The sequence below is a fragment of the Cannabis sativa genome, chromosome 7 (genome assembly GCF_029168945.1).
Source record: "Cannabis sativa cultivar Pink pepper isolate KNU-18-1 chromosome 7, ASM2916894v1, whole genome shotgun sequence".
In the NCBI taxonomy this organism is placed as follows: Eukaryota; Viridiplantae; Streptophyta; class Magnoliopsida; order Rosales; family Cannabaceae; genus Cannabis; species Cannabis sativa.
The window spans coordinates 4,251,258-4,262,986 of record NC_083607.1 but is presented as its reverse complement, the minus strand read 5'-3'; the positions used below and the strand labels follow the sequence as shown (position 1 = coordinate 4,262,986).

The window sequence follows — 11,729 nt, the reverse complement described above, 5'->3', positions numbered from 1 at the left end:
GACCACAAGGACCATGCATCATATGTTTAATGACAATGGAGAAAAGATATTGATTTATATTTTTATCGGGTAATTCAGCACAGACAAATCTGTCGAATGATTCTGGCGCTATAATTTTTGATTGTGGTTTTAAGATAATTAGAAAATGTGCATGTGGTAAGCCCCTTTTTTGAAATTCTATGACATAAATATAGGCAGCTACAAGTCCAAAAATTTGTCGTTTAAATAGATCTATTTTTAATTCTTCTAATTTTGCTCTAAAGATCCTTGCAACTAAATCTGGTCTATTTTGTACTTCTTCATTTGGAAGTAATTCTTCTTTAATTTACGGCCGTTTGAATTACATGTTATTGTTAAAAAAATATCTGGTTTCCCAAATCTTTGAACTAATGACATTGCATCGACATATCGTTTTCTCATATCTCTAGGTCCACCTATAAAGGAAGCTGGTAAAATAATTCGTTTGCCAATTTGTGAACCTCGATTTTCTCCAAGTTGTATACTATCAATTACACCTTGATATAGTTCACACCTAATTTGATCTTGTTTTTTGCGAAGAAAATCTAGTCTAGACGTTTCAAGCTTCACATACATATCTACAACATATTGTTGTAACAGTCGACCTGCATGAAGTAGTATCCCTTTGTCGGTTGTTCGAATTTGTAATTTATAGCAATAGTATTCTCTACAAGAAACAACCAATCCTTTTTTATTCTTATTAGTTAATTTTTTCTCTTTTTCTAACTTTTGTTCAGCAGAGGTGGCTCTAGTTGGATCAATAACTATTTCACTATCATGAGAAGTTTGATTTCTATTTTTATCAGCTCGATTAATTTTCTCATGCCAACCAGTTTCTCCATAAGGAAATAACAAAGGATATTGTAATGGATCGTAACAACCGTAATAATACTGTACTTTATGACTAAAGCCTGCATGGCTATATACAACAATCTCACGATCTGTTGTTTCTCTAGAGGAGTTATCATCGATCCATACTGCAGCTACTTGTGAAGCTAAAGGAGCGTTGTATACTCTTTGATCTAATCCTACATTAGACTGTATGTGAATTGTGTAGTTCTGTAAGTTAGGAATGTTTCTTAGACTTCGGAAAAATAAAGAATAAGGATTCATATTTATGATTTCTATAAGTTTTGAAACTATTGTTTGATTCATTTTTGATGATACATTGATTCGGTTTTCTATTTCATGCTCTGTATCATAGAAGTACAATTGTAAAAAAGATGGTCGGCCATCGTGTGGAAGTAGTTCATTAATATAATGATAAACTTGTCCTTGTACTCTAAACGTGTATATTCCTTTGTTTCTTTTGCCTAAAGTTTTGTCATTTTTAGCGCCGAAAGAAGTGAAAGCAAAATGATTATTATAAGTGCGAACATACTTTCTAAAGTGTTCAGATTCTACTGTTGAAGATGTAAATAATTCATAAAGTGTAGTCGGACAATCATTTGATTTTAATGAGACTTTACCATCCAGGCAACAAAAGCCATTAGGTTCATGGGTAAATCGCTTTGCTTGGCAATGTTTGCAAGTAGAAGGTTGCGGTAATAATGCTGGTTCATTTGGTATGTCATTTAGAGTTTGGTGTATAATTAGATTGGTGTGTATTTTTGGTCCATTGTAAGATCTATTATGTTCTTGTTGCGAAGAAGTAGATCCTATAATAGTTTATTTATTAAGTTAATATTTTTTGCAGATACATAAAAATTGAGTAAGAGATAAGGGTATATATAACTAACCGACTTCAAATACGGTATTCCTATATTGGTCACGATCATCAATTGTTGGTGTTTTATGTGAAAATAGGATTTTCAATTTAGCAGGGGTAACTTAGATTTTTTTTTCTTCTATTTATTGATTGTGTAATATGAATTTTTTCGGAATATAAACTAACCTATTTGGTAACCACGAGCTTCTGTTTGTTTGAGTTTTTTTGTTCGATATGCAATTCGGTTTTTCTCATTTATTTCTTTTTTCCTAGCTTCCGATAGATTTGAGCGCCATTTTTTTGTAGCTAAATTTGCCCGTTTCCTTTTCTCTTCCTTATCGAGTGGCATGGTTATCTATTATTTTTAAGAGTATAGCAATAATATAATAAGTTTATGAATTTATTATAATTAAAAAGCAGAATACTATTTTATAATCGTGAATTATATATATACAGGTTTTTAAAAAAATAAACATTGTTGTAGTAAAAAAATAGGAAAAAAAGTTAATTAATTATTTATGTAAATAATAAAAAGGCATACCTTTATTGAAGTTGAAATTGAAGAAACAGTAGAGAGTAAATATATAGCTGGTTTTTTTTTCTTGTAATATCTACAAAAGGAAAATAAAATGTGATATTGATATTAATATATACACTAATGAAAAAATACCAATTTGAATATATACACTATTAGAGAATTGTAATAGATACACTGTTAGAGAATTGCACTAATAAAAGATAATTAATTATGTGTTTGTGTTGTTTTTTAAAAAAAATCATAAATCACAATGATGCTATGCAGTTTGAAAATAGAGAAAATGAAGCATATATCCACCGTCCAAAACAAACTTATTTAAATATAATCATAATTCTAAGTTTTTAACAAACATAAAAAAACAATAAGAACGTTCCTAAAATTGTAAATAACCGAAATCATAACTATTGGGATAAATTTTAAAACTTAGAAATAGTAGTTGAAACTGATAAGTCAATCTTAGTTAATGTATATTTACAGAAAAGTTATTCATGCAAGCAGAAACTTATTCAGAGTTGAGACAATTAAAGATATAACATCACAGTACATTATTATGTAAGGTTTAATTAAAAGATGATAATAATCTTTCGATGCTATAAATTCTAATATAATTTTGAGAAGATAAGTTACAGATTGAACAAAATAAAATTTTTCTATTATTGTTATGGGTTTTATTCTATGTTTAGTGTATCACTTGAATTTGATTTTTATTTATAACAATATTTACTTTTGTTGCAAAATGTATTCTCTTTCTATATATCGATGCTATATTTTGTTGGTTTATCACTTATGAAATAATTTCATAATACACATAAAAGAATTTTTCGTAATACATATATCTATAGTTTATCAATTGAATTTGATTTTTATCTAGAACATCATTTACTTTTCTTATAAAATGTATTCTGTTGGTACATATGCATGCTATATTTTTTTTGGCTTATCACTTATGAAAAAACACTCATCATGCACATAAAAGAATTTTTTGTAATACATATATCTATAAGACCTTGAAAATTAGTAAAGAACAACAATATTTAATCAAATTTTCCAATATGATGAATGTGTTTTTTTATGTGTAAAGATTCTATAGTCAGATTGTACTTTTCTAATTTTCTATGTCTCTTACATAGACAAAGATATCTTCAGGTTTATGAAGCAAAAATTTTGGTCTGAAATGTTTATTAAAGTTAATAAAGTGCATGGTTTCTCTCTCTCTCTCTCTCTGTCTCTCTCTCTCTCTCTTAGTCAAAAGATAATCTTGGACCTAAAGATCTCATAGGAAAGAACAACTATCGGATGAGGCAGAGCTATAAAATCTACAAAATGACGAGAAAACACTTAAAGGACTTGTGCAGCAGCTTAGAGGTTAATTCTCTCAGTTTTCCTAAACATGGTTATTTTAAAACATATATATATGTATTTATATGATATTTGTATCATCCGTACACTTTAGGGAAATTGTTTTAATTGCAAACAGGCCAATATCTTTCGCTGTTACAATTGATAATTGTTTGAGAAAAATAACCAATAAAGAATAAAGAGATACAATTAATAAGAATTTGTATAAATAATTATTTTAACACCATCCTTAAAACTGATGGTAATGCTACAAGAAGCATTAAGCATTATGAGTTTATTTGAAAGAAAACGAAAACAAAAAATTGTATATTATTATTGTGTACCCTATACATCCACACTCTAACATCAAAAACAAGTACTGACTTTTAAAAAAAAAAAAAATCAGCCAATAATTAAAAAAAATAATAAAAAAGAGAATTTTTTTTAAAGCTTTAAAAGTAAAAAATAGTAAAAAAAAATAGGTAGAGAAAGTATATATGTTAAAATTTTCATTAATGATAAATTAAAATTTGGGAAAAAAATTAATGTTTAATGTAAATATTTATTTTTATAAGCATTTCCTTTAAAAATTGAGAATGTTATTAACTACAGAAATCTATACCTGCTATAATAAGCTACAATCCATCTTTATTTTTCTTTAAAAGAATTTATTTTTTCATCAATAAGGCAGGTCTATAAGCAATCCTAATAGTGCAAGATCCTTAGCAACTACTAAAATCTTGAATTATTAGCAACTGCTTAATGTGCTTTATCTATGACCGTCAATGAAAAATTCACAATCAATTATTCTGATCCTTGTTAGAGAGATCCTAATGTCCTTTATCATTTTATGGTTTCATGTCATCTGAAAAACACTTTTTTTAATTTTTACTTGGTGACAGAAATAACTACAGGACATCCATGAATATGTATATAATAAAAATTTAGAACCCAATTAATTACAAAGTTATTTGGATGATAGCAGAGCAAACTAACAAAATAAATAAATGAACCCCTTAAAACAAAAATTTGAAATCTTTACCAATAATTGAAATAAAACAAGAACATCAGTTACTGTAAATATATTTTACAATTCAAAGAATTAACCTTTAAAGGTATGAGATAATTTTGTAATACAAATCCACCAAAACAGAATTAGAACATGCCTGCAAAAGAGAAAAAGGACACAGAGAGAGAGATGTTTAGCCTCATATGCAACTACACGAGTATATAAATAAGAAAAAATTTACAAAGATTCAATCACAAACTGAAAACATACACATATAATACTCATCAAAGCATAAAACTTAAATTCATAATAATAAATTTCACCAAATAAAATCATATATACATGAAAGCATGATTTAAGTATACATCAAAACAAGTCTATATAATGATTCACTAAACCAAACCTGAGAGTTTGAAGAAGCAAACTTCTATTTCTTAAAACAATTTATTTGATAAGTTTGATCATGTTAGAATAGTATATTTATACTAACTTTTAAAGAGAGAGTAACTTTCACTCATATAACACGTATGTATAATGACTAAGCAGTGATATACCAATTAGCTCAACACGTAGCAAAATGTAAGATAAAACCCAAGATTTATCTTCAAATATTTTAAAAACTCTACCAACAGATAATCAGAAAAGTAAAAACTTGATATTATAAAAAAATCAAAAATTTAATATTGTAACACGTATTTGATGAGTAAGCTAATAGTTGTATATTTTTTCTTTTTCTTTTTAAAGAAAAAAGAATCAAAAACGTTATCTAATTTTTTTTTAACTTTTTCTTTTAAGGGCAAAATTATCCGTGCATCAGTCCAAGAAATTTGAAAACAAAAAAATTTACATTAAAGCAGATAAATTTCATCATATGTGACATTTATATCTACATATAGAGAGAAAAAGGGGTAAAAAATTAGGGATTGGAAGAAAAAAGTGAGAAATACAAATAAAAAAATTAGGGATTTTATATTTTTGTGTGCAAATGGAGACAAAGAACGGTAAAAAAACATTAGAGATTTTGAAATGAATAAACATACCTGGTGGAGGTCTGCATGTCGACAATATTGACCGCCGTGATGAATTCGGTGGTGCTGGTGGTGGTTGCTGCCATCGCAAGCCTTCTCTTGTCATTGATCTAATGGACGTTGTTATTTGTTGTCTTCATCATTTCCCAACTATACACAGTAATTGCAGAGAAACTGAGAGAGAGAAGAAGAGGAAGAGAGAAGAAGAGGAAGAGATAAATATTTAAAAGGAAACTTTCAGAAATATCAAAAGAGGATTAATATATTCACCTTCAAAATATTAGGAGAAAGAATTAAATATAATATAATATTAGAAAATAGGAATATGTGAGCTGTTAATATAATCTAATATTGACTCTTACACTTATTTTACCTTGAAAATCTTAATTGAAAATCTTAATTAAAAGCATTAAATATACCTTTACGCTTTGCTGTCAATTGTTACACTTTTTGAGCTTTTGAATTTCTTAAAGGGTAAAATGGAAAATATTTAATATATTAAAAGCATTACATTAACCAAAACATGAGCTGTCAAATGACTATTACACTTTTTGAGATGAGTTGTCAATTAAGACAGAGAATTATTAAAAGCATTACATTAACCAAAACATTAGCTGTCAATTGACTATTACACTTTTTGAGATGAGTTGTCAATTAAGACAGAAAATTAAATAAAGGTGAAAAGGCAAAATTGTTAATATTGAATTTCTTAAAGGGTAAAATGGTCTTCAAACTATCACCTCATTACAACACTTTTATAATAGTAAGATTTGCTTACAGGTTCGGTTTTGGACAGATTAGGTCTGTGCCTAAAGTTTAGAGTTAAGGACTTAAAAAAATTCCTTTAAAATATTTTTTCCTTATGGTTCATTATTTTAGGACCAACTTAGAAGATTACAAGAATATTTCACTTTCACAAAGATTATAAGATGAATTTTTTCTCTAACCTTTCTCTCTCTCTCCACCCTTACCCAATGATCTCTCTCCAACCTTACCCAATGATGATATCACTCAAGCTGTCAATAATCTGATACATAATAAATTATAAAGGTGATACTATATATAGGTTTGTATTGTTGCTAAAATTAGCTTTGTTAATATCATTACTAATTAAGTCTTTAAATCAGTTCCAATAACGTTCTTTCTAAACAAATTATCTGGACGAGTTGATTCGGATAGGATCATATTTTTGGATGAGTGTTTTGGACTGACTACGAGATATGTGGAAGTACGTTCCAAATTGATGACAAGTTATCTAAAAATTTTTTTATAGATGACAAGCTATCTGGTAGGACTATTCGGACTAGCACAATTTTCTGAACAAGCAATTCAAAATATCGCCAAGCTTTCTGTAACTTCTTTCTAGTTGCAAGTTGAAGTTGCTTGACAAGTTATTATTACATGTTATTGTTCTCTAGCCCATTCCAAGCTCAGCTGAATTTTATCCCAATCAGCTTTAGGCAGTGCTCAAATTTATTACTTAGTACTACCTTGATAATCATATCCGAAGGATTATCATCAATCGGTACTTTGACAATCTTCACAACTTAATTTTTTCTATACAACTTTTCTGATGAAATGAAGCTTTATACTTATGTACTTTGTATGTTTATTTTGCACACAATTTTTGGTTAATTGAATTACACTTTAATTAACACAACACACATTGGTAACTTTCTAGTTAAGTTTTAACTCTTTTATCAATCTAGTCAACCAAAGTGCCTCCTTGATCAACTTCCGTTAAGGCCATATATTCAGATTCAGTTGTCGACAGCTCCACCACCTTTTGATGGTTTACTTTCCAACTGATTGTTGTACCAAACATGTTAAAAATACAGCCATTTAATGAATGTCTTGTATCAATACACCCTGCATAATTAGAGTTCACATACCCATTGATAACATCCAAAACTTTAATTACTCTATGTTTTCATGCCAAATACCAATCCCTTGTCAACAAATTCCTTTAAGTATCTTAAGATCCACTTCAGGGCCTCTCAATGCTTTTGTCTAGGGTTTCCCATGAATCTACTCAACATTTTAAGTGTACATGCTATGTCTGATCTAGTACAAACCATGACATACATGACGGAGCCAACATCAATGGCATACGAAACGTTTGACATTTCAGACCTCTCAGTTTCATCTTTAGGCATCTGAGTAACACTCAATTTAAAGTGCTGTGTAAGTGGAGTGCTTACTGCCTTTACATTACTCATTTCAAACGTATCCAAAACTTTTTTGATGTAGCTCTTCTGATTCAAGTACAATAGCCTCCTTCCGCTTTTTCTTCTAATGTCCACGTCTAAGATTCTATTTGTCGGACCAAAATCTTTCATTTCAAACCTCTTCTTCAGCCGTAGTTTCAAGTGTTTGATCTCATGCATACTCTTGCTGAAAATTAGAATGTCATCTACATACACCAACACATACAACGCATCTCTTTTTCTTTCTCTGAAATATATGTAGAGATCAAACATATTTCTCTTCAAACCTATCTTGACCATAAAATTATCAAATCTCTTATTCCATTATTTGGGAGATTGTTTCAAACCGGGACTTTCTTAACAAGCACACCGTGTGTTCTTTTTCAACTTTCAAGATGTTTCATTAAGATTTTTCTTTCAAATGTTATACGTGAGATTTTTTTATTTTATATGAAATAAAATTGTTTAAATATTAGACACAGATATATATATTTTTTTTAATTTATTTTATTCCAGAAAAATCTATTGCTTTGGACCGTACAATACAATACAAAACCTTTCTTCTTCTTCTTGTTGCTCTCTTTCTCTCTTTTCTCCACTTTCCACAAAACGACACTTAATTCGTTGTCGTTTCTCTCTGAGGAGAATATTCCAATCCAAACACGATGAACAACGATACCTCTGTTCCTCTAGACAGAGACGATGACGTCGATTGGGAGATGAGGCCCGGCGGCATGCTTGTTCAGATGCGAGAAGACGAACTCCACGCCGCCGCCGCCACCGGAGCTGCTCCTCCTTCTCGTGGTCCTATGATCAAAATCACTGTCTACCATGACACGGCTCACCACGAGCTCTTCGTCCCTGCTCAATCCACTTTTGGTATATTTTATTTAATTTGGTTTTTTTTTTTTTTATTATATTGAGTATTGGTGTATTGGGATGATTTGACTTTATGCTTTGCTAGGGTTTTAGAAGCTTAATTTTGATTTAGTTGAGTTTACGAAGCTTTTTGTCACACAGGGGAGAATTTGGTTTTTTGTTCATATGGGAATTTTCATTAGTGTCTAATTTTTCATTAGTGACTTTTGTTACTTGTTTTTTATATGGGTTCTTAATATTTATGGTTTGAGCTTGTTTGAATTGATTGTATTTTAGGGGATGTAAAGAAGGTTCTTTTACATAAAACTGGTTTGGAGCCCAATGAGCAGAAACTCTTATTTAGGGGAAAAGAAAGGGAGGATGAGGAGCACTTGCACATGTCAGGGGTAAAGGATAAGTCAAAAATTGTACTTTTAGAGGATCAAGCAAGCAAAGAAAGGAAGCTTGAGGAGATGAAGAAGAGCCTTGAGATAGCAAAAGCATCTGAAGCTGTTGCTCAAGTCAGAGCTGAAGTTGACAAGCTCACAGAAAGGGTAAATTAATATTCAATTACCATATGAGGTTGGGATTTCAGGGAGACTCATTTAGTGTCTTTTAATAGTTTATTCTTTATTGTAGGTTGATGCCTTGGAAGTGGCTGTGATTGGTGGAACCAAGGTTGAGGGGAAGGAATTTGATGTATCAACAGAGTTGCTCATGAGACAGTTGCTGAAGTTGGATGGTATAAAAGCTGAAGGAGAAGCGAAACTGCAGCGGAAGGCTGAGGTTTGTACTTATTGTTTCAAAATGCTAAGTTTGTTTTCGTTTAACTTTTGTTTCTGATCCCATACTGTGGAAATCTACACACTCATCGGTTCTCTGTTTTCTTTGCCAGCACCTTTTGGAGTCATTAGTTCTCTCCAAAGGGGTGTGTAGAGAAAGATTTGTTGAGACAGTGATAATTGACAATAAGTGGCTGCATTTATAGATACTCCATATCTAAGGATTTCTTTCTTATATTATATGGTAGTACATGGTACTTATATTGTACTGTAGAGGAGATAATGAAGATGCTATGATACTGGTGTTAGATTATATGTTCGTATTACTCTAGTCCTTTTGTTTTGCCACCCATGCCTGGGGAGTAGGGGTTCTGCTAGTAATTGAAATATTACTTAAAATCTAGATTTATCACAATGGTGATAAAGGGAAATATAGTTAGTTACCTTCTCAATTCAGTTGTAGAAACAAGATGCATTTCATGCTATTATGGACATAGGAGCATGGAACACAAGCATTTAAGCTTAATCTACTTTGCATGATGATGCATTTACATCTATTTATCCGTCTGCTTCACTTAGCATTTATGATTTATGTGCATTCTTCATCATCATGTTCATAATAATTATTGTTAGACTTAGATTTCATTTTTTATGCCTTTTCTTTGTTAAAGTAGTGATGCATATTATCTACAGAAGGGATTTGTCTCTACCAGTTTCTTCTGTATAAAATTAGCCACTTTTAGTACCACTGCCTTTTTTCTCGTGTACTATAGTGAATTGTGCTGAAACCATGAGTGAAAGCTAATTTTTTGACTCACGTGTCTTTTTGTTGAAATTATACTGTGTATAATTGTCATTCTTGTTAGTTTTGAAGAGCATTTGGGTTGCCTCTTTGATGCATTTCTAAATATAGAACAATTTAAAATATAGCTGCTCCAATGGTGGTATAAGCTGTGTTCTAAATTTAGCATGGTGGGCATGATGCAAATCAACATTAAATACTTATTCTTTTGCCATTATTATTATTATTATTATTATTATTATTATTATTATTTTTTTCAGTTTCTAATTATTATCAACATTAAATGACAATATGACATTTTGTTTTTGACATTTTTCAGTAAATACTAAATGTCATTAATTGACCCTTGATTTTTACACCAATTTTATATTTGGGTATTTTGGAACACAGCTATAAAATTTTACAGTTGTGCCAAATATATTATTTTATCGACTTGTGTGTGTGCTAAATGTAGCACAATATTTGCTTCTCTCATTAAAGATTGTCTTATGTTTAGGATATTGCTTCTTGAATTCCGGAGAGCATGAAATAGAGGAAGATGATTCTAATCTTGTGATTTCCATTGTTTTATCGTGTAAAAGATGTATATTGTTTTGCTTAAAGTATAATTGTTTTTAACTATTACAGTAGTGGTCATGTCATGTCAACTGCCTCTAGTTTATACTATTTTAGATATTTCAAGTTCCGTTAACCCTGGTGATGTATATTATCGCCGAAAGCTGCTTTATTATCAACTTACATCTCCCTTTAACAGGTACGTCGCGTCCAGAAATATGTGGACGCACTGGACAACCTGAAGGGAAGAAATGCTAATCCAATTAACAACCCTAGCAATGCTGTATCAGTAACAACCCAATGGGAGACATTTGAGAATGGTGTGGGAAGCTTGAGTGCCCCACCCCCGACGCAGTCTCCAACAAAAGTAAACCAAGATTGGGAACGGTTTGATTAGTGCTAAGTTATATTCATGTGATCTATAAAAATTATTGTAGGATGTATACACACCAATTATTATTTGAATAACTTTGATTCTTCAATCATAGTGTGAGTTTGGTTGTGGTACGAACTTGTCTAGAAACTATAACGATAATTGCTGTGCTCGGGAACAAATGAAATTAGCAGGCATTTTATTAGTTTTTTTGTGTTCCTTTTCTGTGATTAAGCTGCATATATATACATACCATATGTTTTGCTCTCAATACGATATTTGTAAATGTTATTATATGTATAGATTGTTTCCTCTGACCTTATCAGCAAGAGCATAGGCTTTCTTATAGACAAAGCCTCCAAGCATCGAGTACCCTGAAATCTTATAGACAAGATGAGCTTGGAGGATTACTAGCCCCAACAAGACTTGCATAGTTGGGCGCTGTTTCGGAGACCATTTTCTATGTATTGTTAGCTTGTTCATCCAACCAGGGGCCGCGTAAACGAGAGAGGT

General features: G+C 30.7%; 1 protein-coding gene and 1 long non-coding RNA gene across 2 annotated transcripts; one reads left to right on the top strand and one right to left on the bottom strand.

The window, feature by feature from the left end:
• Positions 1 to 4,520: 4,520 nt before the first annotated feature.
• Positions 4,521 to 6,454, bottom strand: LOC115717107 (uncharacterized). The gene is made up of 2 exons (XR_009683428.1): positions 5,652 to 6,454; positions 4,521 to 4,768 (listed from the first exon to the last, which is right to left on the bottom strand). It is a non-coding gene; the product is annotated as an uncharacterized LOC115717107 (long non-coding RNA).
• A 1,911-nt stretch (positions 6,455 to 8,365) lies between these two features.
• Positions 8,366 to 11,421, top strand: LOC115697058 (BAG family molecular chaperone regulator 4). Its single transcript, XM_030623967.2, has 4 exons — positions 8,366 to 8,725; positions 9,002 to 9,258; positions 9,344 to 9,490; positions 11,043 to 11,421. The coding sequence occupies exons 1-4, from the start codon at positions 8,512 to 8,514 to the stop codon at positions 11,238 to 11,240; spliced, it is 816 nt and encodes a 271-aa protein (XP_030479827.1). The 5' UTR covers positions 8,366 to 8,511; the 3' UTR covers positions 11,241 to 11,421.
• Positions 11,422 to 11,729: the final 308 nt, after the last annotated feature.

Excerpts from the sequence above, each read along its gene's own strand:
- LOC115697058 (XM_030623967.2), top strand. The coding sequence starts at position 8,512 with ATGAACAACGATACCTCTGTTCCTCTAGACAGAGACGATGACGTCGAT. Across the intron at positions 8,726-9,001 it reads CCCTGCTCAATCCACTTTTG|GGGATGTAAAGAAGGTTCTT; the intron begins GTATATTTTATT and ends ATTGTATTTTAG. Across the intron at positions 9,259-9,343 it reads TTGACAAGCTCACAGAAAGG|GTTGATGCCTTGGAAGTGGC; the intron begins GTAAATTAATAT and ends TCTTTATTGTAG.